Source organism: Rhincodon typus, chromosome 17 (genome assembly GCF_021869965.1).
Source record: "Rhincodon typus isolate 14 chromosome 17, sRhiTyp1.1, whole genome shotgun sequence".
NCBI classification, from domain to species: domain Eukaryota; kingdom Metazoa; phylum Chordata; class Chondrichthyes; order Orectolobiformes; family Rhincodontidae; genus Rhincodon; species Rhincodon typus.
The window spans coordinates 7292535-7318201 of NC_063348.1; the positions used below are offsets into that span (position 1 = coordinate 7292535).

At 43.8% G+C, this 25667-nt stretch overlaps 1 protein-coding gene across 2 annotated transcripts in view; it reads right to left on the bottom strand.

The window, feature by feature from the left end:
- The window catches only part of syt12 (synaptotagmin XII), a 47636-nt gene extending 23124 nt beyond the window's left edge, over positions 1–24512 (bottom strand). Inside the window, exons 1-3 of one of the 2 annotated variants that reach the window (XM_020517205.2) lie at positions 24415–24512; positions 16719–16778; positions 10437–10630 (exon numbers count right to left, since the gene is read on the bottom strand). In XM_020517205.2, coding sequence (XP_020372794.1) covers positions 10437–10630; positions 16719–16752 — 228 coding nt within the window. In that variant the 5' untranslated portion in view covers positions 16753–16778; positions 24415–24512. Of the gene's footprint in view, positions 1–10436; positions 10631–16718; positions 16779–17853; positions 17870–24414 lie in introns of those variants that run through there. The other variant, XM_048607219.1, reaches the window with a different exon arrangement.
- Positions 24513–25667: the final 1155 nt, after the last annotated feature.

Here is a 25667-nt window from a genome sequence, read left to right on the forward strand (position 1 = left end):
CCACTTTCATCTAGAAGGACAAGGGCAGCAGGTATATGGGAGCACCACCACCTCCAAGTTCCCCGCAAAACCACTCACCACCCTGACTTAGAAATATATTGCCATCGGGCATTGTGGGTCAACCCAGAGCAGGAGGACTGCAGCGGTTCAAGAAGGCAGCTCACCACCACCTTCTCAAGGGCAACTGGGGACAGGCAATAAATGCTGGCCCAGCAGCGATGTCCACATCCCACAAATGAATAAATAAAGTTAATTTCATAATTTTAATAATCTGAAAGGCTATTTGCAATTAGTTCCACAGAATGTGACCAAGAGAAATCTATACTCTTCATTCTCTGACCCCAAAAACTCACCATAGGCTGTGAAATAAAAGCTCTGGGAAATTAGATTGACAAATCAAACTCCTTATCATCCTTTTAGACATTTTAAAGCTTTTTTTTACTTACATATTTCAGCAAGATGGTTAATTTATGGTAATGCGTTTGCATGTAAATAGGGTGCAATCTGTTTCCTTTTTAAATAGACATGAAACTCATCCTACATAGCGAAGACTGCATAACTACATTGTGCATTCATCACCATAAGCTTTTTGTATAATGACAACAATATCATAGAAAGAGCTGTAACAAGGCCAACAAGATAATGTTGAAATCTCTTTCAAGATCTCGGTACATTATAATTGACCCAATTTGACTCACTGGGAGATGCTGATAAATGGAAGATTCCAAAAGATAAAGAAACTTTTCTTACTTATGCATGAACCTTCACAAATCAGGTGATCACCAAGGGTTTAAAACAGCTCTTTTAACAATGACATGCACTTTGTTAACTTTTAATTAAATGTAGATGCAGAGAGTGCACTGAGATCAATTTTACATGATAACTAAAGTTTATTGACGTTTTTGTTCAGTTTTAAGTGAAATGCAAACCTTGATTGAGGGTGATTGATTAGTCAATTTGCTTAAGGTAAATCTTTAATCACAGTATGTTAACACTATACACACTGTGAAAGACCCCATAGGTCTTTCTTGGGAATACAAAGTATACCTTTCAAATACATATCCAATTCTCTTTGAAAGTGACTAGTTTACTGTACTTTAGGAAGAATTTCAAAGCCTTGAAGAAGATACACATCAGATTTATCAGACTGATTCCAGAAGGGCAGGGAATTCAGTGTTGTACAGAGATGAGAGAATCTGGTATTATTCTTAGAGTATAGAAAGTTAACTGGAGAGTTAATAGAGGTGTTTATAGATTGTTGGAATAAATAAGGAGCGACTGTTTTTGTTGGAAAAAGGGCCCGAAACCAAAGGACATGGATTTAAGATTATTGTCAAAAGAACCAGAAAGAAATCTGGATGATGGTGTAAGTCTTCTGATGTCTGGATTCAAGGTGATGAAACCTAAGTTTCGGAAGTCCTGGCATTTAGGCATATGTGGAACTTGTTCAGGAATTTTACACTTTCTGTGACTGTCTCCAAACCTTAGCTCAGAGCAGAGACTTGGACCAGATAAGTGGAACTTAATGGCATACGTACCCAGGAAGTATTATGCTGTTTAATACCTAGTCTATCTCATTAGGTACAAAATTTAACTCAACTGAACACTACAACCAGGCTTCCCCGTCTCTCCATCTCCAGTAATCACACCCCTGAATATGTGTCTACGCCCCAATCATCCAAATCCCTCTCCAATCTGCCGACTAGCTTCCAACAATTGAACTATTGGAAACCTCTTCTCCACATCCACTCTATCCATGTCTCTCAGTATTCTGTATGTTCCATTGAGATTCCCCACCTCATCTCTCTAAACTGCATTGAGTACAGACTCAGAGTCCTCAATAGCTCCTCATAAGACAAGCCCTTCATCCCCAGAATCATTTTTGTAAACCTTGTCTGGGTGGCCTCGACTGTGAGCACATTGTTCCTTAGACACAGGGCCCAAAACTGCTCACAATATTCCAAATATGGTCTGCCCAGATCCTTATACAGCTTCAGCAGTGCATCTGCTCTTGTATTCTAGCCCTCTCAAAGTGAATGCTAACATTGCATTTGCCTTCCTAACTGCCAATTGAACCTGCATATTAACCTGAAGAGAATCCTGAACCAAGACCCCAAGTCCATTTGTCCTTCAGATTTCAGAAGCCCTTTCCCCCTGGAAAATAGTCTATGCCTCTATTCTGCCTACAAAAGTGCATACTCTCATGTTGCAACATCGCAATCCATCTGTCACTTCTTTGCGCATTCTCCTAGACTGCCCAAATCCTTCTGTAGCCTACCTGCTTCCTCAACACTACCTGTCTCTCCACATCCTTCCAATTTTCTCAGCATTGACACTGGTAGATTTGAGCCACTTTTTTTTTTACAGTGAATTGTTAATAATGTAAAATGCACTGCCTGAAATGGTGTTGGAAGATTAATTAATAATTTTCAGAAAAGATTTAGATAATTCCTTGAAAAGCTTTCTTCTGTAAGGTGAGGTTCTGTGACACTGTGTTGCTGCAGCAACCTGTATAAACAGGTCATATGTCTTCATACCAACACCATTGAAGTTTTAAAGGTGTAGGAAATGTACAGCCACTATCCCCTGCATTACAATATCCAGAAAGGACAACTGTCCAGCACATACCTTGAATGTTACTGCTCCATTATCAAGTCAATCCTAACCAAGGATCTTGTAACAGTGAAACTGGACTGTTTTTGAGGGATATAGGGCATTAAATTAAAGTCACGCCATTAAAATGTTTGGGGAGCACATATACCTGCCTACAGCACACAGACTGCAGTGGCTGAAGAAGGCAGCTTTTCACCACCTTCTGAAGAGCAACTAGGGACAGGCAATAAATGCTGGCCAGCCAGTGATGCCCATGAGTAATTTTTAAAAAAAAATCACGTTGCATTGCATTATTCTGAAAAAGGGAACAAGAATTTTCCCTGGAGTCTTGGTCAATATTTATAACTTAGTCAACAACACTTAACCTGAGTTTTTTAGTCATTTATTGCGTAGTTGTTTGTGAGATCTTGCTGTGTGAATAAAAACCATGGGCCTACACTGCATCAGTGACTATGCTTTGCGATATGCGCTTTGGGTCATCTTGAGATCATGGAAGGTTATATATATATTATAAGCTTTTCCACCATTGCCGTCAAGACAAAGTGATATCTCTTTATTCAGTTGTGTTGCCATGATGTTAATAGTGCTGGAATACACCCCTATGTAATGATATTGTCATGGAGATCGCAATAATGCTATTTCAGCCATCTCTCCTGCCTGCCTAAATGATAAAAAGGTAGACCGAACACCTTTATTTCTAAACAAAGAATCTAATATTTCTTATGATTATATGAGATGACCTTTCTTCTTCTCTCTACTGGACATTGTCCAATAGTTCATCATTAATGTGGGACTCAAGTGCTGTAGTAGGAACAATCTCAGTTATTACATGTTATTAATTGTTTGTTACAGTGTTGCTAAACAACTAGGTCTATGATTAACCGGCAGTCTAGAGGTCTATAAATAAATGTCAGTGATGCTGGTACATGACATTATCAATAACACATGATGCACCAACAGCTTTAGTTCCTTCACTGACCTATTAAATGAAGAACTATACTGACAAATTCATCACTGCTACCATCGCAACACATTGAAGACTACAATGTTAAAATGGCCAGATGTTGGGAATATATTCACAGTGAGTCATGTAGTCAGGACTTTAAACTAGGTGCATGACAAATTATAAAATGATCTAATTTTATGTTTGAATCTTGTATTGATGGCAAAAGAGTTGAATAAATTATGCAAATCAAAAGGGTCTGAAACACAATACATGTATTCAATGTTTGTTCACTCCATAAATTTTATCATAGTTTTCTTATTTGACAGTTTAAAAGACATTTATGCTTGATAAAGTGCTCAGAGGCAGCACAATAACATTCAGGCTTCATTAAGATGTCTCTGGGGATAACTCAACCGGAATGGCTATAAAATCGACAGCAAGTGACTGTTAACATCAAGTGGAAGGAGATCACCACTAAGGGGTCAGAGCGACAAGCTCCGGTATAATGTTCCAGGAAGTCATTCCCAGTTGGGAAGCTGAGAGAAAGTTGAGGGCTGGGGGAATCCCAGGCAAAGGAGGGCCAAGGCTCCCTTGTGAATCCTTGTCATGGTTGATGACTTTTCTGAGCCTGTTTTGATTTGGCCTTGATCCTTTCTCCCCACTCCCCAAAGGAACAAGTCAGGTCAAAGCAACCGATTGGACCCCAGGTTAAATCATCAAGGCCTAACCTGTAGACTCTGCTGGCAATGTAAAATTACAGTTGGGCATATTATGGTTAGAAATTGTGCAAACGTCCCCTCTGATGATTTAACCGATTCCCCGCCTAGCATTCCCCAGGTGGGTGGTGCTAAAATCAGCCATGTAAGGCCTTCCTCATAGAATCCCTGCAGTGTGGGAGCAGGCCATTCAGCCTATTGAGTCCACACCAACCCTTTGAACAGCATACTGCCCAGACCCATCCCCCCCTACCTTATCCCTGTAACCCTGCACTTCCCATGGCTAATCTATGTAGCCTGCACATCCCTGGACACTATGGGGCATTTATCATGGCCAATCCACCCTAACCTGCACATCTTTGGACTGTGGGAGTAAACTGGAGTACCCGGAGGAAACCCACGCAGAGTTGGGGAGAATATGCAAACTCCACACAGACAGTAGTCCGAAGCTGGAATCGAACCTGGTGCTGTGAGGGCAGCAGTGCTAACAGGACAGAGAGATTGTGCTGTCCCAAAATACTCGAATGAGATAGTCATGTAGTTTCCCTTTCATACCGAATTTGAGGCCTTTCGTGCTGTTGGGCTTAAGGTATCACTATAGCAATAATATTGGAACTACTATTCAGTACAATACATGCAATCAGCAAAGTGAGATGGTATTCATCCCATCGGCCTGGACTGAGCTCAAATCCATGACTCAGAGGTGGAAGGACAGTGAGCTCACTCACTCACTGCTGCCAATATTGTTGAATTAGTAATGGGAGCAGGTATTTCATCTTTACTGAGCAAGAGGTTTCTATTAATTCAGATCAGTTACATGATCAAGTTCAATTATTATTTTCACTCGGTTTGTCTTGTTAATATTCCTGTCCTAATAAATTGTGTCAGCATTCATAATCTGCCAGCTGCATTGCTCACACTTCAATGAATACAACGGCATGGAACACTTGCTTTTTTAACCAGTAAGTGCCCTGTTCAATTGGTATTGTCCCTGAATACTTATAGACAATTCATGAATATTTCATAGAGATACTGAGTCTCTTCTCTGGCTCATTGAAATGAAGCTGTGTTTGGCTCTTGTCTGCTCTGTTTAATTATAGCTCTAAGTACCATTTTGGAAAGATGATACAGTTACAAAAATATGCAGAGAATTGTGTTTAACAACTATTTTTAATGGTCTAATCCTTTAAATGCAAGAATTGTACATTTTCCCCTTTTGTAAAACGTATTTTTTTAAAGAAATTGCAGCTAATATCCTTGCTTCTCGATGGAAATATGCAGTCTGCAGAGCAGAGTTGAGCTGTACAGATCATTACCTGGAATGAGGGATGTCAGGCAGATTATGGTGGTCAAGTCACTGGGAGCTGGGTACATTTACATCCCATGACCAAGTGCGAGCTCAATATATCCTAAGTTCATCCTCAGGGCTCACTGTAATAATTCAGGCCAACCTAATCAGTATCAACTGGTATCGAGTACCACAGAAGCATCAGTGGAGGTTAGGGGAGAGGTAGTCAATGATTACGGAGGGCATCTAAGGGACAATGGGAGAGTGAGCGTGGTGGGGGTGAGTGCAGGCTGATACCAGTCCATGGTTAAACTTATAGAGGCAAGGGGAGGTGATGCTGCTGTCTCAACTCCACAGATTCTAATTTTATTTTTTGACTTTTTTTGAGCAATTTAGAATCACAGAATCCCTACACAATGGAAGCAGGCCATCTGAAGGCCATCCACACGGACCATCTGAAGTGCACCCCACCCCGACCCATCGTTCTGCCCTATCCCTGAAACCCTACATTTCCCACGGCTAACCCACCTAGCCTGCACACCCCTGGATACTATAGGCAATTTAGCACGGACAATCCACTCTAACCTGCACATCTTTGGGCTGTGGGAGGAAACCAGAGCACCCAAAGGAAACCCACGCAGACACGGGAAGAATGTGCAAACTCCACACAGACAGTTGCCTTCGGGTGGAATTGAGCCCAGGTTCCTGGCACAATTACATTCAGTAATTGCTTTAAGTCCTGTGATGTATGGCAACTCATTACCTAGAAATGCTAGAGCGTGCTTTTGCATGATATATCAAACTAAATTTAATAACGTTCAGTATGGAAATGAGGCCTTGCTCACTACAGCGAGATGCTGTGGCCACTTAAATGAAGGACCTGTCAACTTAGCAGCAGAATAATATCACATTTTTACTGCATTGTTCTGACTCACATGAGCCAGGATTTGAAGGATAACTGGTACCAGTGGAATGATGGGCAGAAGTTTTAGCCACTGCCAAGTTTGGGAACTGATGTGGATGGAACTCAAAGGTTTTTTTTCCTTTATTTTCATTTTATTCCTTTATTCATGCATGGGATGAGGGCATTGCTGGCTAGGCGAGCATTTATTGCCCATCTCTAAATGCCCAGAGGGCAGTTAAGAGTAAACCACATTGTGGGTCTGGAGTCACATGTAGGCCAGACCAGGTAAGGATGGCTGTTTCCTTCCCTAAGGGACATTAGTGAACCAGATGGGTTTTTCCTGACAATAGACAACAGATTCATGGTCATCATTAGATTCTTAATTGAATTTAATATTGAATTCAAATTGCACCATCTGTTGCGGTGGGATTTGAACTCAGGTCCCCAGAATGTTGTCTGGGTCTCTGGATTAGCAGTTCAACGATAATACCACTAGGCCATTGCCTACCCCTATAGATACCAATGCCAGTCAGTGTGCTAGATTCCCAACCCGATTCTGCACAGTAGCAAGTGCAGGTGACTTGCACTATTGAGGCAGGCAGCCATTTAGTTCATTAATACACTTCTTAAGGTCTCTGAAATAAGGTTGCCTGGGATTTTCTGTTGTCTCCTGGAGTGATAGTGGGTGGTTTTAACTGCTTGGAGAGGGGTACCTAGCCAGCTTGCCTTGGTCTAGATATAGTGAAAGGCCACCCTATAGAGGGAGAGCCCAATCCCAAAAGTTGTGGCCTGGCTGTGTTGTTCTTCACTTTAGACTTGAAAAAGCTTGGTGAGCAGTAACCTCTATGTTGAAACTCCCACTCAGTTATTTACTCTTTATTGCAGCACGCTGCTTGTATTAATTTGAAAGGTTGTTGATTGGTTCTCCAGGTTGAAGAGCCTGTCCCACCCTCAATCACACACAGAATGTGTCTTCATGCCACCCGAGGGGGACACATCTGTGAAAATCCCATTGAGTGATTGTTAGCCCCACTTTCCCCCACAAACCACCCCCCCTGCCCCTGGGGCCCAGTTTGGGACCTGGAAACAAAGGGGTAAAGGATTATACATCAGGAAAATAACGTGCTGGGTTGCTTATAATTTGTGGTGCAAGAACATCCTTGAGCTCCGAATCATGATATGATATTGACCTCCTCCCTATCTCGGAAATGTCCTGTGACATTACAGGCCTCTGAGATCTCTGTGTGCCCGATGTGCCTCTTTGCCTTTTACAACATTTCTTCAAACATACTTCTTTCACGAGGCTTTTGATAATGTAATATCACCTCATTGGCTTGGTGTCAAATTCTGATTGATTATTCTCATGTGAAATTCCCTTGGAATTGTAACCATGTTAAAGACTTAATATAAATGTTAAGGCTGTCTCTGAAAAGTACAAATTTGAAGTGCATCCACATTCTATGTGTTCTGTTGCCAGTTGATCTGAGCAGTTTTTTTTTTACATTTAAAACCCACCTGATGATTGCAAAATTGAGAAAACAATTGTGAAGTTGGCATTTCATTAGAAATTCTGTGCTAAACTTCCTAATTTCTGTCATTCTTGAAAATAAGATAATGTTTGCTAGTTAGCTGGAGCTAGCACCTGTTGGTCAGTGATAAGATCCCTACCATTAAGTCAAAATGATGCAGTTTGGACGCCTGCATGCAGTAACTGGATTGTCGCTTCTGAATACTGGGTGTCCAGGAGAGGTACTTGTGCCCAATGAGGGTAGGTGCAACCCACAGCCCCATGAATGCATTGGCCACTCATTATAATGATCATAGAATGATAGAATATGGACAGACAGAAGGCATCCATTCACTCCTTCATATTCGTGATGGCACTTTGTAAGAGCAACCCGGCTATTCCCATTCACACACCTTTCTCTGTAGCCTTGCGGTTTTTTTTCTCCTCAAATAATTGTTCCATTCTCTTTTGAAGGTCCAATGGAAGGTGTCTCCACCACATACTCAGATAATGCATTCAGATCCGAAAGATACATTGTGTAAAAACATTTTCCCTCACTTCAACGTCTTTTTTTAACCAATTATCTTAAATCAATATCTTCAACAATTCTATCAATAGTTTCTCCCCATTGACTCATTCCAGACCTCTTATGTCTTTGAACATAGAATCATACAGCACAAAAACAGACCCTTCAGCCCTACTCATCCATGTTGACCAGGTTTCCTGAACTGAACTAGTCCTATTCGCCAGCATTTGGTCCATATCCCTTTAAACCTTTCCTATCTATGTACCTATCCAAATGTCTTTTAGTGTTGTAATTGTACCTGTCCCTACCACTTCCTCTGGCAGCTCGTTCCATATACACGCCAATGTGTGTGTGAAAATGTTGCCTCTCAGGTCCCTTTTAAATCGTTCCCCTCTCACCTTAAACCTATGCCCTCTAGTTTTGACACTCTCTTTATCTGGGAAAAAGGGACTATTCACTTTATCTACACCCCTCATGATTTTATAAACCACTATAAGGTCACCCCTCAGCCTCCTGTGCTCCAAAGGAAAACAATTCTAGCTTATCCAGCCTCGCCTTATAACTGAAACCCTCCAGTCTCAGTAATATCCTTGTAAGTCATTTTTGCACCCTTTCCAGTTTAATAACATCCTTCCTATAGGACCACAACCAGAATTGTACTCAGTATTCCAAATGTGACCTTACCAATGTCTTGTATAGTTGTAGCATGCTGTACCAATTCCTATACTCAATGCTCTTACCAATGAAGGCAAGTGTGCCAAATGCCTTGTTCCCAACCTGTCTACCTGTGATGCCACTTTCAAGGAACTATGTACCTGAACCCCTGGGTCCCTCTGTTTGACAACACTCCCCAGAGCCCTACCATTAAGTGTGTAAGTCCTGCCCTAGTTTGTCTTACCAAAATGCAACACCTCACACTTACCTAAATTAAACTCCACCTGTCATTCCTTCGCCCATTGTCCTAGTTGATCAAGATCCTATTTAACTCTTAGATAACCTTCTTCACTGTTCACTAAAACACCAATTTAGGTGTCATCTGCAAATGTGCTAACCATGCCTCCTATATTCTTAACCAAACCGTTTATATAAATGATGAACAACAGTGGACCCAGAACTGATCCTGGAGGTACACTACTAGTCACAGACCTCCAGTCCAAAAAGCAACCCTCTATCACTACTCTCTGTCTCCTAGCTCCATCAAATTCCATTCCATAATCATCTTCTTTGACGAGAATCCTTTATTCATTAATGGGATGAGGGTGTTGCTGGCTGGCCAGCATTTATTGCCCATCCCTAATTGCCCCCATGGCAGTTCAGAGTCAACCACATTGCTGTGGGTCTGGAGTCATGTGTAGGCCAGACAAGGTAAGGATGGCAGTCTCCTTCCCTAAAGGACATTAGTGAACCAGATGGGTTTTTCTGACAATTGACAGTGGATTCATGATCATCATTGGATTCTTAATTCCAGATATTTCATTGAATTCAAATTTCACCGTCTGCTGTAGCACGATTTGAACCTGGGTCCCCAGAACATAATCTGGGTCTCTGGATTAACAGTCCAGTGATAATGCCACTAGGCCATCACCTCCCCAAGCTTCATAGTCCCAGCTTCTCCAAAATATTTGCCGAATGGAAGTCTCTGATGCTCAAAAAAATTTTTTGCTAAAGTACCAAAAAGGAGACAGCCATTTGGCCCATAGTCCAAATCCTAGCTCTTGAAGCAGCTATTTTCATAGTTGCAGTTTCATCCACCATTTCTTTCTAATGCAAGTTTTGGTTTTTCTTTTCTATATCCAACTCACTTTGGAAAAATGAACAGAATTCAAATCCAGCAGGTTGCCTAAAGAGGGTCCAAAGCACTCTCATAGATCACTGTCCAAGCAGTATAAGATTAACCCTGCTGGGGTATACTATTAGTGAGAATTGACAGATTTACCTTTTGTCGAACCTCCGAGTATGATGTTCCATACTTCTGCTCCAAGTATCTGTAATCGTAATTTGGGAAAGGAGAGGGAGCAGGATAATGTCCAGATTTCCACAGTTTCCAGAGGTTCACTCCAATGATCATCAGGATGATCAGGACTCCTGATCCATATATTCCCATTTCCCAGGCCGGTGGATTTTTGATCACTGTTGGAATCATTAATAAAGCTTTGCTGTGGTTAACAATACCGGCATTCAAAGAAAGTCAACTGTTTACTCAGCTGTACCTGAACATTCACAAGACAGTTGTGAACAGAGGCTCATCAGACTCTAAATCAAGTTAGGTGCTGGCAGGACCATTTTTGTAAGTGCATATCACAGTACTGTGCTCGTATAGATGAATGTACAAACTGCAGCACTGTGTTTACATGGATGGAGTATGTACACAGGTGCCAATGTGAAGTAAGATGTTGACAGGGTTTCATTTCCAGATATGTGTGATCAAGGATACCAGAACTGAGAGGTTCAAAAGTTGAAGGAAAACTAATGAGGACAGGCCCTTAATCAGGTCTGACCCATCTCCGTCCTCACCCCGTCTCTTCCCTCCCGCAACAGTGATAAGGTTCCCTTTGTCCTTACCTACCATCCCACCAGCATCCACATCCAAAAGATCATCAGACGCCATTTCCGCCACCTCCAGCGAGTTGCCACCACCAGACACTTCACCTGCACTTCCCAGAATCTAGCCTACTGCATTCATTGCTCGCAATGTGGTTTCCTCTACACTGGGGAAAGGAAGCGTAGATTGGGTGACTGCTTCGCAGCACATTTGTATTCTGCTTGCAAAAAAGACCCTGAGCTTCCAGTTGCCTGCCACATTAACACACCACCCTGTTCCCTGGCCAACATCTCTGTCTCAGGCTTGCTGCAGTGTTCCAGCAAAGCTCAATGCAAGCTGGAAGAACAACACCTCATTTTCCAACTGGGGACCCTTGCAGCCCTCCAGACTCAATATCGTGTTCAATAATTTTAGGACCTAAACTCTCCCATGTCTTAGCCCCAAACCCACACAGCCTGCCTTTACACACTTCCTAATGTTAGTTACTAACAGTCCCCATTAACAGCTATTCACACTCCTAGCTAGATCATTATCAACTCTCATGTCTATCCAACATCTCTCTCTCTCTTTGGGCTCTATCTGCACCTATTGTTTATTCCCTACCCCCTTGCACTCCCTATCTTCTGTACATAAAATGAAGTTTTCCCAGCTACCATCAGTCCTTAGGAAGGGTCCCCGGACCCAAAATGTTAATTCTGATTTTTTCTTCACAGATGCTGCCAGATCTGCTGAGCTTTTCCAGCAACTTCTGTTTTTGTTCCTAAAAACCAACTGAGTATGTTGAATCTCTCCTCATGGTTAATACCCTCCAAACCAGGCAACACCCTGGTAAACCGTTTCTGTACCCTGTCCAAAGCTTCCACATCCTTCTGGTCATGTGGTGACCAGAACTGTATGCAATATTCCACGTGTGGCCTAACTAAAGTTCTATACAACTGCAACATGACTTGCCGATTTTTATACTCTATGACCTGACTCATGAAGGCAAGCATGCCACAAGCCTTTTTGACCACTTTATTCACTTGTATTGGCACTTTCAGGGAACTGTGGACCTATATGCCTAGATCCCTCTGTACGTTAACACTTCTAAGGGTTGTTCCATTTGTTGTATATTTACCTCCTGCATTCGACCTTCCAAGATGTATTTTTACTCAATTGTGATGAAGAACAATGCCTCAAGAAATACATGTTTGGTGCATTTTAAATTGATAACATTTTTTACAATGACTGCATGAAAATGGGCCATTTGGTCCTCAGACAGGCCTGTAATGAATTTCCTACAGCTCATGTTTTAGATGGTCTTGCAGATCGTGTTGTTAATTTTGGCTACTTTTGAGGACCAATGAAGGTGACAACTACTTATGTGGGAAGCTCGGATCCAGCAGTGAAATGTCAACTTTATTAATTGTTTCCAAAAGCACGGAGCGTCTGTTGCTAGAAGCATTATATTTCATTGCAAAATGGAAAAGGTGTTATAAAACAACTTGCCAGGAGTCAGCTTGGAAACAACTTAATAACATTAAATTGAAAGTGGCTTTTGCCTTCATCAGAACTTTTCTACTGGACAGCTCACAAGATCCTATGGGAATGTGCTGCTTCATTCGCAACACCCATAACATCAGAGTGAAACAATTCTGAAGTTTCTGTGCTAATGAAACTTGAACGCATGTCACTTAGGAAGAGAAATCTACCTTTCTTATCTGGCTGATATGTTACTTCGGACCCACAGCAGCAATGTGGGTTGACTCTTAATTAGCCCTGCCATAGCCTAAGAACCAATCAGTTCAAGGGCACTAGGAATGGGCAACAAATGCTGACTCAACAAGGGACACATATATCCCAACAATCAAGTAAAAAAGAAGGGGAGTATGGGAAAACAAGGGAGCCTGCTAGGTGGATGGGCTGAGGACTGATACTAAAGAGGCATCAGACTGATCTTGAGAGCTGGGCTGTTGTTCTCAAGTACTGCAGCAGCTTTCTAACCAGCTACCTCTACACCCACACTCCTCCTGCATGGCATCATGAGTCATAAAACCCAAATACACATCTTCCAAAGACAGACAAAAATGGTGGGAATGAGGTTCTGAGGCAGGCTCACCTTTTGAAAGTTGCAAAAGGGCCAGATTCTTATTTTGTGGATCCAACATGAAAACGTAAGAGTTTGAGTCTAGCGTGTGAGCGTAGAAATTCCACCTCTGCTCCGATGCTGAATTTGAATGCCCTCTGCAGTCTCAGTCAAACTCAGTCTCACCTCTCTTTACAGTCAGAATGTGGCATCCCCCTGGTCTCGGTCAGTAATCTTCATTTCAACTGATCCCTATTGGAAATTGGTTTAAGCCGGAACTATTAGAATCTTCTTTAACCAGCATTTTCGTTTTATTCATGGGCGTTGCTGTCCGGCCAGCATTAATTATGCATTTCCTGTTCCCCTTGAGAAGGTGGTGGTGAGCTGCCTTCTTGAACCACTGCAATGCATGTGCAATAGGTACATCCACGGTGCTGTAAGCGAGGATACGGCAGGATTCTGACCCAGTGACAGCTACGACGCTTAACTTCCAAGTCAGAATGGTGAGTGGCTTGGAGGGGAACTTTCAGGTGGTGGTGCTCCCATGTATCTGCTGCCCATATCCTTCAAGATGGAAGTGGTCATGGGTTTGGAAGGTGCTGTCTGAGGATCTTTGGAACACTTGCAGTACAGATTGTGGATAGCACACTACTGAGTGTTTGAAGTGGAAGGAGTGTATGTTTGTGCATGTAGTGCTGCTCTAGCTAGCTGCTTTGTTCTGGATGGTGTCAAACTTCTTGAGTGTTGTTGGTGCTGCACCCATCCAGGCAAGTGGGGATCTTTTCATCACACTCCTGACTTGTGCCTTGGGCGGACAGGCTTTGAGGAAGTTTCTGGTCAACAGTTATCCCCTGGATGTTGACAACGGGTGATTCAACCTTGGTAGTGCCATTGAATGTCAAAGGGCAGTGGTTAGATTGTCTCTTATTGGAGATGGTCATAACCTGGCATTTGTGTGGCGTGAATGTTACTTGCCACTTGTCAGCCCAAGCCTGGATATTTTTCTGATCTTGTTGCATTTGAACATGGATTGCTTCAGTGTCTGAGGAGTCATGAATGATGCTGAACATACCAACTTATGACTTTGTGATGGAGGGAAGGTAATATTTGAAGCAGTTGAAGATGGTCAGGCCAAGGACACTACCCTGAGGAACTCCAGTATAGATATCTTGAAGCTGAGATGACTGAACTCCAACAACTACAATCATCTTCCTATCTACCAGATATGACCCCAATCAACAGAGAGTTTGCCCCCTGATGCCATTGATTCCAAAATTCCTAGGGTTCCTTGATGCCACACTCAGTCCAATGCAGCCTTGATGTAAAGGGCTGTTACGCCCACCTCACCTCCGAAATTCAGCTTTTGTCCATGCTTGAACAAAGATGGTAATGAGATCAGGAGCTGAGTGGCCCTGGCAGAACCCAAACTGGGCGTCACTGAGTAGGTTACTGCTGAGCAGGTGCTGCTTCATAGCACTGTTGATGACACCTTCCATCAATTTACTAATGATCAAGAGTATACTGATGGGGTGGTAATTGGTTGGGTTGGATTTATCCTGCTTTTTGTGTACAGAACATACTTGGGCAATTTTCCACATTGTCAGATAGATACCAGTGTTGTAACTGTACTGGAACAGCTTGGCTCGGGGAGCGGCAAGTTCTGGAGCACAAGTCTTCAGTACTATTGCCAGAAAGTTGTCAGGGCCCATAGCCTTTGCAGTATCCAGTGTCTCCAACCGTTTCTTGATATCACGTGGAATGAATCAAATTGGCTGAAGACTGACATCTGTAATGCTGGGGACCACTGGAGGAGGATGGATCATTCACTCGGCACTTCTGGCTGAAGATTTCCGTGAAAGCTTCAGCCTTATCTTTTGCACTGATGTGCTGGGCTCCCCCATCTTTAAGGTTGGAGATACTTGTAGAGCAATCTCCAGTGAGTTGTTTAATTGTCCATCGCCATTCTGAACTGGATGTGGCAGGACTGTAGAGTTTAGATCTGAACCGTTGGCTGTGGGATCACTTAGCTCTGTCTATCACTTGCTGCTTTCGCTGTTTGGCGTGCAAGTAGTCCTGTTGGTAGCTTCACCAGTTTGATACTTCATCTTCAGATATGCCTGGTGCTGCTCCTGGCATGCCCGCCTGTACTCTCCATTGAACCAGGGTTGATCCCCTGGCTTGATGGTAATGGTTGAGTAGGGGAATATACCAGACCATGAGGTTACAGATTGTGCTGGAGTACAATTCTGCTGCTGTTGATGGCCCACAGCACCTCATGGATGCCCAGTCTCGAGTTGCTAGATCTATTCAAAGTCTGTCCCACCTGGCATGGTGATAGTGCCACACAACATGATGGAGGTTATTCTCAATGTGAAAGCGGTGGTCATTCTTACCAATACTGTCATGGACAGATGCATCTGCAGCTGGCAGATTGGTAAAGATGAGGTCAAGCTCTTCCTCCTTGGTGGTTCCCTCACCACCCACCACATGACCAGCTTGATCACTAGTGCTGCTGCTAAGCCACTCTTGGTGGTGGACATTGAAATCCCCCACGCAGGGTACATTTCATGCCCTTGCCATCTTCAGTGCTTCCTATATGTGTTGTACAGCATGGAGGAGTACTGATTCATCAGCTGAGGGAGGACAGTACGTGGTAATCAGCAGCAGGTTTCGTTACCCATGTTTAACCTGAAGCCATGAGATGTCATGGGGTCCAGGGTCAATGTTGAGGATTCCCGAGGCAACTCCCTCCCTATTATATATTACTGTGCGGCCACCTCTGCTGGGTCTGTCCTGTTGGTTGGACAGGACATATCCAGGGATGGTAATGGTGGTGTCTGGGACATTGTCTATAGGGTATGATTCTGTGAGTATGACTATGTCAGGCTGTTGCTTGACTACAGATCTCCCAATGTTGGCACCTGTGCCCTGATGTTAGCAAGGAGGACTTTACTGTTTCTGCCATTGTCTTTTTCGGTGCCTGGGTCGATGCCAGATGGTCTGTCGGTCTCATTTCTTTTGTGAGACTTTGTAGCAATTGATACAAATGAGTGCCTTGCTAGGCCATTTAAGAGGGCAGTGGAGAGTCAACCACATTGATGTGGGTCTGGAGTCACATGTAGGCCAGACAGGGTGAGGATGGCAGATTTCCTGCCCTTCATTATTAATTGAAATGAAATGAAATCCGTGCAATGTCCTTTCCTGTAATTCTGCTGAGTTCCACTTTACTCCCACCCTGTAATGTCGTTCTTGGTTCTGTGCAATAAATGTGAAATAAATGGACGGCCTGTTTTAGACCTCTTTATGATTTTATCTCCATTAAAATTCATTGGAAATAGGAAATGGGCTGCTGGTTTACTGTTACGGTTTTACATTCCTGGTCACAAGCACTGTACATTACTGACTTACATTTTCTGTCTCTAGCTAACTTTCCTTCTCACTTATTTTTGTGTCTTTGACAGTGGCTTTCTGTTACATGCACTCTTCTCCTCAACCAAAGAGATAATTTTGAGGATGTCAGATTATCTGCCTGTTTCTTTACGAACCACATCAATCATTTACTGTAAAAGCAGCAATGCTGGTTGGTATTAAAGGCTTTCTGCAGCACTCACCACTTATGGGATATTCTGTTGGGTTTTCTTCCATGGTGAATGTGTGGCTTTTGAATTTGCCTGCCAACAAGAAACAGGGCAATTATATCATCCACAGCAGTCTAGTAATAGGAACCCTGAATAAAGCAAAACAAACAAATCAAATATTTTTTGAGTTTTGTGGTGGCGTTCAGATAATTAATATAAAAGCCATGTATTGCAGAAGCTGGAGATCTGAAATAATATCAGAAGGTGCTGGAGAAATGCTTGGCAGCATCTGTGGAGAGAAAGAAACAGAGGGTGGAATCTTCCCAGTCCCTGAATGATATAAGCATAGAAACATAGAAAATAGGTACATGAGTAGGCCATTCGGCCCTTTGAGCCTGTACTGCCATTCAATACGATCATACCTGGTCATGCAACCTCAGTATCCCATTCCTGTCCTCTCCCCATACCTCTTCATCCTCTTAGCTGCAAGGGCCATGTCCAGCTCCCGCTTGAATATATCTAATCAACTGGCCCCAACAGCTTCCCGTGGGAGAGAATTCCACAGGTTCACAACTGTCCGAGTGAAGAAATTCTTCCTCATCGCAGTCCTGAATGGTTTACTCCTTATTTGTAGACTGTGATCCCTAGTTCTGGACTTGCCCAACGTTGGGAACATTCTTCCCAAATCCAGCCTGTCCAGTCCCATCTGGATTTTATATGCATTGGTGACAAAGTTAGGAAAAAAAGTCAGGGGAGATTAGCAAGAATGAGATTCTGGACATCACAAGGAAAAAGTCCCATTCTCCAACCAAGTGTTGAATGGTGAGTTGAGAATCTCACTAGTGAGTGGAGAAAGGCATATTGGCATTCATTTGTTTGTATCAGCATGTCATTAGTACCTGATCGTGCCTCAATTATATGATGTTTCCTATTTTCCCAACTGGGAGTTGCCATGATCCCTGTACCTTTGAGAACTCTCCTGTTCCTGCTTCAGTTCAAGTGTTGGATGACTTATGAGCTGGACAGGAACCATTCAATAATAATTCCCCAAGTCAAAGTCTCTGGTTCACAGCTTGCTCCTCCAATCCTCTATCTTGGACATCAGATACCAACAACCACAGGGCATGCTCCCCAGGCAATGGCCACCCATTCCCTCTGAACTTCTAGCCTCCCTGCAGGCTCATTATGTCTTCAAACCACTTACATTATTGGAGTGCACCAGCACCTTTCATTGTAATGCTGCCAAAGGGCACTTTGTGTGAAGGGAAAGGCATCCATCTCATAGATTCAACCAGGGTGCACCTCATGGCACTCTCTTAGCAGTCGCTCGCTTTATGCTGAGTTTGAGACTCACGACATCTCTACTTTGCCTTTCTGTGATTTGCCCTCTTATTGAGTTTAAAGGCTCCCAGTACTTCTAGAACATAGAACATGGAACAGTACAGCACAGTACAGGTCCTTCGGCCCACGATGTTGTGCCGAACTTTTAGCCTAAACCTAAGGTCTATCTAACCTCCACCGCTACCTTATACTATCATCCATATGCCTGTCTAATAGCCGCTTAAATGCCCCTAATGAGGCTGACTCCACTTCCCTCTCTGGCAATGCATTCCACGCCCCTACCACTCTCTGAGTAAAGAACCTACCTCTGACGCCTCCCCGATATCTACCTCCTTTCACTTTAAAACTATGTCCCCTCATAAAAGCTACCTCCACCCTAGGAAAAAAGTCTCTGGCTGTCTACTCTATCTATACCTCTGATCATTTTGTACACCTCTATCAAGTCACCTCTCATCCTTCGTCGTTCTAAAGAGAAAAGCCCTAGCTCTCTCAACCTTTCCCCATAAGACCTTCCCTCCATTCCAGGCAACATCCTGGTAAATCTCCTCTGCACCTTTTCTAAAGCTTCCACATCTTTCCCGTAATGAGGTGACCAGAACTGGACACAATACTCCAGATGTGGCTGAACTAGGCTTTTGTATAGCTGGAGCATAACTTCACGGCTCTTGAACTCAATCCCTCTATTAATGAAAGCTAACACACCGTACGACTTCTTAACAACTCTATCCACCTGGGTGGCAGGTCTCAGGGATCTGTGAACATGAACCGCAAGATCCCTCTGCTCCTCCACACTGCCAAGAATCTTTCTGTTAACCCTGTATTCTGCTTTCAAGTTTGTCCTTCCAAAGTGAATCACCTCACACTTTTCAGGGTTAAACTCCATCTGCCACTTCTCAGCCCAGCTCTGCATTCTATCAATGTCCCTTTGTAACCTAGAACAGCCCTCCGCACTGTCCACAACGTGACCCACCTTCGTATCATCCGCGAACTTGCTAATCCACCCTTCCACTCCTTCATCCAAATCATTTACAAAAATCACAAATAGAAGAGGACCCAGAACAGATCCTTGTGGTACACCACTCGTAACTGAGCACCATGTTGAACATTTTCCGTCCACTACCACCCTTCGTCTTCTAAGGATCAGCCAATTCTGAACCCAATCTGCCACATTTCCCCCTATCCCATGCCTCCTTACTTTCTGCATGAGCCTACCATGGGGAACCTTATCAAACGCCTTACTTAAATCCATGTATACCACATCCACTGCTCCACCTTCATCCATGTGTTTGGTCACCTCTTCAAAGAATTCAATAAGGTTTGTGAGGCATGATCTACCCCTCACAAATCTATGCTGACTATCACGAATCAAACTGTGCCTTTCCAAGTGATCATAAATCCTGTCTCTCAGAACCCTTTCCGATAATTTGCCCACCACTCACGTCTGTTTTGAGTCTCTTTTTAGTGCAGACACAAAGCCAGGCAGCTTGTGATGGCTTTCAGCAGTGATCCATCAAGGGGCTGGACATACATCCCCTTGCGATATCAATCTCACATCTGCACCATGTGCCAGCAGCCGTAACCCTCGATATGCTTCAACCAATGCCCGTGTCTCAAAGTCACGAGGAGGTCAAGTCAAGTCAAGTCGATTCAAGAGGAGCAGAATTCAGTCGGGGCGGGGGGCAGCATAGCAAGTCAAGGACAGTGTCTGCTATCCATCCAGGAGCTTGTGCCCAGTTAGTCAGCCACTTGGGGCAGCGAGGGTTAGGTGGTCCATGTCACTACGGTCTGGCGAGTAGGCCACGGTCAGTCCTGCAGGTCCAGGGAGTCATGGTATGTCAGTCAGGGAGCTGCACAGGCATCTGGACCAAGCAAGTTGGTCAGTGGGGTTGGCCACAGTCAGTCCTGGGGCTCAGCTCACTGAAAGTCACTGAAAGACGTTATCAGGGGCCATTGGCTTGACGGGGGAGTCAACTGTGGAGGTTGGAGGCAGTATGCTGGGATACAGAGGGGACGATAATTGTGATGGGTGAAACAACCTTTTTTGTAGGTTGGAGTGTGGGACAAGATGATAGTACATTGAACAAAAGAGGTTACTGTGGGAGGGGGTGTCACCATTGATCATAAGCACCCTGGCTTTGCAGGAGGAAAAATGAAGCATGGTGGGTGGTTTGTACCACTAACCTGCAATTCTGGGACTTGAGGGTTATTGTTGAAAGAGGAAGTTTTAATTCAAAGACGCGTGTGGGAACATTTGGAAGTTCAGCATGGATTGGCTTGACAGAGAGAGCAAGGAAGATAATAACATAATGGTTCTGGGGCGGGATGCCTTGAATACCAGGCTGAGCTTGTGACTCACTATGCCGAGTGTGATTTGCGTTGCCTTCTATACTCATGTGAACTGCAAGTGCACATTGGGAAAAGGAAGATGGCTGTGACCACAACTGGAATGGGCAGAGTGAACGTATCATTTTCTATCTCCACACGTGGCGAGTAATATAAGGCCTATCAATGGGAATCACATTAATCAGGCACTTACACTGTACAGGGCGAAATGTATCCGATGGAGTGAGATACAAGTCCTGGTCACAAATAATCTAGACAATTACACATTGATCGCCGCCATTTCTGTGAGGCAAAAGTAATTGCAGTTGACCTGAAAAGTGGCACATGCAGGCCGCAAAGGAAGGATATCATTGGCTGCACAAACTGACTTCCATCCTTCTTGTAATTATTTGCCATTCTGCTTGAATATGCTAAGCTGCTTTAATTGAGCGATGCTGGGATAGAGAGCACTGATTTGGTAATCATACAGTATTTACAATCTCCTGCTTTGCTGCGATCTTCTGAATAAGGTCCCTATGTTAGAAGTCCATGTAGAAGCTTTCTATGGTGATCCTTATCCCACTGTGTTGGAGTACTGTGGTGAACCATCATTTGTGAGTGATATGAATTCTAACTGCTCACATTACTAAGAACCTATCCTTTCTGATAGCCCCCACATAGGTTCATTGGAAACGTAACTAATTGGGATCAGAGCAGAAGTTATCATTACTGTAGTAGCAGGGCAACAAAGGCACAGAGAAATTGAGGAGGAACAATTTGGTAGGAAACCCAGATAAAGAGCAACCTCCAGCAGTTGTTAAACAGACCTCACATGAGGGAGTTGCACCTGAAGGTCCTCTCAGGATGTAGAGTCAACTCAGAGTCCATCATCTTTGATAGGATTTCCCATGAGGCACAGTGTTGCTGCAGTCTGAGAATGTCTGAGGACACTGTACACAGGACTGTGTCATTTGCTGCTTTAGGACTTGCAACATCAACCCACAAGTGAATCAAGGATGTGATCGATACCATTTGTCCCAGGTCACGCTACTTCAACCCATTTCCCTATTACGAGGTCATTGTTGCAGCCCAGACAGGAGGCTATGCCAATGTAGCTGGCTTTCCCCAGGTGCCGGGTGTTATAGACTGTACGCATAACACGTTGAGAGTCCCATATCATACTGTGACTGACTTTGTCAACAAAGGTTCCATTCTATCAATGTATGAGGCATTTGTGATAACAGGTATCCCATTTTGGAAGTCTGTGCCAGGTAACCTGGGAGTTGCCATGATCCCTGTACCTTTGAAAACTCTCCTGTTCCTGCTTCAGTTCAAGGGTTGGATGACTTATGAAGACGGTAACAGGGACACTAAGTTATCATCTACAAAGATAGTAGGAACTGCCGATGCTGGAGAATCTGAGACAACAAGGTGCATCCAGCTCTACACCTTGTTATCATCTACAAATGTGGCTGATGTGTTCGTTATTCAACCCCCTGACTGAGGCTGAGTGTAGCTACAATGCAGCCCAGCTTCGACCAGGCCCGTCATAGAGCAGACAATGGGTCTGCTGAAGGTGATGTTCCACTGCTTGGATTGGTCTGGGGAAGCCTCACAGTACACTGCAGAAAGAGTGTACAGCATAATCCTAGCATGCTGTTCCCTGCATAACTGGGGCAGGCAAAGAGGGGACGTGAAAGCTGAGAATGTAGTAGCAGTCTTCCCAGTTGGGATATGAAAACACTGAGCAGGAGGCACATCACAATTTGTATGCCTGGCCCGGCAGCAATCTATCAAAATAAACCAGGCACGACTTAAGTTCCAGTAGATGACACCTGAGTGCAGTTATCATTCATTGATTGTAAAACTGATGTTGCTCAAAAGGCAAGCAGTCCACGTTTGTTCACAAAGATAAATGCAACTTCTATCTGTATGTGTTTTTCTTTGTTTTTGTTGTTGTTGAATAAAAATGAATGTTTTCAACCGTTTGAAGGTTTTCCAGTCCATGATGGTTGGGTAACGAACAATGAGAAACATGTAAGGCTGCATTGGGCATTGGGAATAAACATCGCGCTGTCCTAAAACAGGGTTCTAAGATGTGATGATGTTAAGGATAGGAAAAACTGTGAGTTTACTTCTTAAACAGCAAGAGGTTTATAAATGTTCACATATATTTGCAATGGAGTGTTAGCTATGTGCCACGAGAAACATTTGGATTTGGTGCCACGCGTATGGTGAAGGGTAGATCTTGATTGGCAGTATTTGGCTAAACGAATGGCGGGGCTTTAAAAATGGCCCCGGTGCCAGGAATCCGAAGAGATCCTGGTGGTGGTGAGCACCTCTGCCTGTGGTGAGACAGAAATATGACAAGCTGGGTACCATCGGGGCTTGATACGTGGGTCATGAGGTGGGTTTTGGGAATTAGCATGAACAAACTGACTAGGCCTCACGGAGAGAAACATTGACTAATCTTGACAAATTTCTACTGGACTTCTGGTAAAAGTTAATATCTCAAGTCCAAAATGACTCTTCTTGAGTTAACTCTGTGTTTCTCTCTGCAGAGATGCTGCCAGACCTGCTGAGTTTCTGTAGGACTTTCTGATGTTTTCTCCCCCCCAGTTAAATAACACTGCTGTCCTCGAGGTGTCATTTTTCCCAGGATGCTGTGCAGGCCCATGAAGAAATGGCAGCCAATGCTGATGATTGTAAGCCAAAATTTAAAACAGAGATTTGTTTTTCCCTTTCCTCTTCTTCAGGCCATGGATCACAATAAACTGTGTTCATAATGAAACAATGCCCAAGACCCTTTTATATTAAAATCATGTTGCCAAGACAACCCACTGGTCTCCTGGGAAAGACAGCCAAACTTTCATAAATGTTTAAGAAGTAGAGGTAATAACAAGTTCACCTTCAGGCTAAAGGTGAAGGAGTAAGAAAACTTTGAGTTTGACTCTGGAGGGGATTTGTGAATGGAGGCAGCACCTATTCACATGTCCCTGGTAGTGGTAAAACGAGGTCACAATGTAGTTTCACATACACTAGGTCTTCTCAGACCAGATAAACACATCAGTCATAGGAGGTCCCATTTTCTCCCTCATTGAGCTGTCAGTATTTACACGTGCGCTCTATGATCAATCTACGTACTTCAGACACTTCACCACAGTCCTGACCCATGGGCCTCAGTCTTGACAACTGAGATGCACCGGGTAGCCTTTAGCAGGATTCCTGTCACATTTACAGCAACTGGCTGCTTTAATAAGTGGAATTTTACAGTGCTCCAAGGACGTACTCTAAAAAGGTACAGCAAACCCCAAAAATGTAAATGGCCACATTTGTGTCAAACTCAACAAGAGTCAAAGCTATCAAAGGTTAATTCTGGGTCTGATTTGGAGAGGGGGGTGAGAGAGAGTGCGAGAGAGATCGAGAGATAGAGAGGGAGAGAAGGGGAGAGAATATGAATACAATTTTATTCATGTTAAAAATGGACTCCACAGTCCCCAAAACAGTAACTGTTGTTAATGAATGGTAACTGAAATTGTATTCAATTCAATCACACTCCCTGATGACCAATAGTCACACAGGTCGGAATCATACAGGGGCTTGAACAATGTGGGAGATGGCAAGAAATCTGGGAAGACCATGTGAGATATCCAGTGAGGCCTTGCTCAACATTGGGAACATTCTCCGCCAGAGTTCCAGATGAGACTCTGGCAAGGGAGTGGCGAGATCATGGGGATCAGCCTCATTAATGCGCAGCTTCCTATCCTACTCTCCATGAGGAAGCTGGACGTCGAGAATTCGCAACATGAAAGTCAGAGGGGGTAACCCCCTGTCTGCTGCTGGATCTCCATCACAGGGCACACTCCTTAGGCAGCATGGTGTAGAACTGCATCCTAAACCAAGCTGCACCTTTAAAAGAAGGCACAGCCAAAAATCAGAAGACCTGGGAATGGTGTAGGGATTCCTAGAATCAGATCCCAACCGACACTTATAATGAGCTCCCGAGTCGAGCTGAATTGGTAATGATCTGGGCTTGGCTGCAATAGGTCAGCAATGTTCTACCTACCTTACAGTCGCCCACTGATCCAAATGCCTTCCCAGTGCCTCTGGAGACATAAAACCCTGCTCCTTGGTTCAAGTGTCAGGCAGCAATCGCAAGCCAATCACATCCAGGCATATCTGCTGTTGAAAAATCAAATTGTCATCATTATTATTGTGCTATGCAGTTGTTTTTCATACCCAGGTTAACCCACTGGAGACCCTTCCATTTTGAGATTCAGGAGATAACAGATACCATTGGGGAAAAAAGGATACAAATATCTCAGAATCCTTCAGAGGGGTAGAAATAGACAAACACAACTCTCAGGAGGAGTCGAATCTCAGCACCCAGTGCTAGCGATCCTCTGCAAAATTTAAATGTTGGGAGTGGATGCCAGATGGAGTGCCTAGCTGTTCAGGTAGGGGAGGGTTTATGTTGCAGCACTGTGTGTGCTGGCCTGTTGCACTCCGGGAAGGAGAATAGTACTCGGATTGCCTGTTATTCCATTAGTTTCTGCATGACGGTCATTTGCTGTAGGATAGACTGCATTTCTGGGAGCGGACTGTGATTTTTTTTAACCCCACACCTCCTCTTCCAGCCCAAGCATTGCCATTGGTAGGGACTCACAAGTGTCGCTTGCAATTAGAGTTAGGGGTTAAACGAGGCAAACCACTCCCCTTGCCCATGATGTACACCCTTCATGGGGGCTGATTAACTCAGTTGCTGGACGGCTGTTTTGCAATGCAGGGTAACGCCAGCAGCATGGGTTCAATTCCCTCACCAGCTGAGGTTGCTATGAAGGACTCTCCGTCTCAACCCCTCCCCTTGCCTGAGGCATGATGGTCAAACCACCACCAGTCGCCTTTCTCTAATGAGAAGCAGCCTTTTGATCCTCTGGGATGATGCCGACTTTACCTTACTTCCCTCATTAACATCACCCATATCACTTTCTTCCCCATTATTAGGCAGTCATTATTGTAGACCCAACCATGATCATCCAAAGTCCATCTCACCTCCTATGATAGTCTCCCAGAAAGCAATCTCTGTGCCTTCACAATTTCTCAAGGAAAGTTCCTAAATCCACAGGAATGAGAGTGTGACTCCTGGACCCCAGTAGATTCAGTGAAAAGCATGGAAAGTGGAGCCTCTGCAGTCTGAAGAAATTATGTCAGAAACGTGTCAGAAATCTATAACCAAGTGTCACAACTGGCTAAACTTCAAGAATTCCCCTCTGGTATGATGCAGTAATATGCAAAAGAGACAAAGTTCTGCTTAATCCC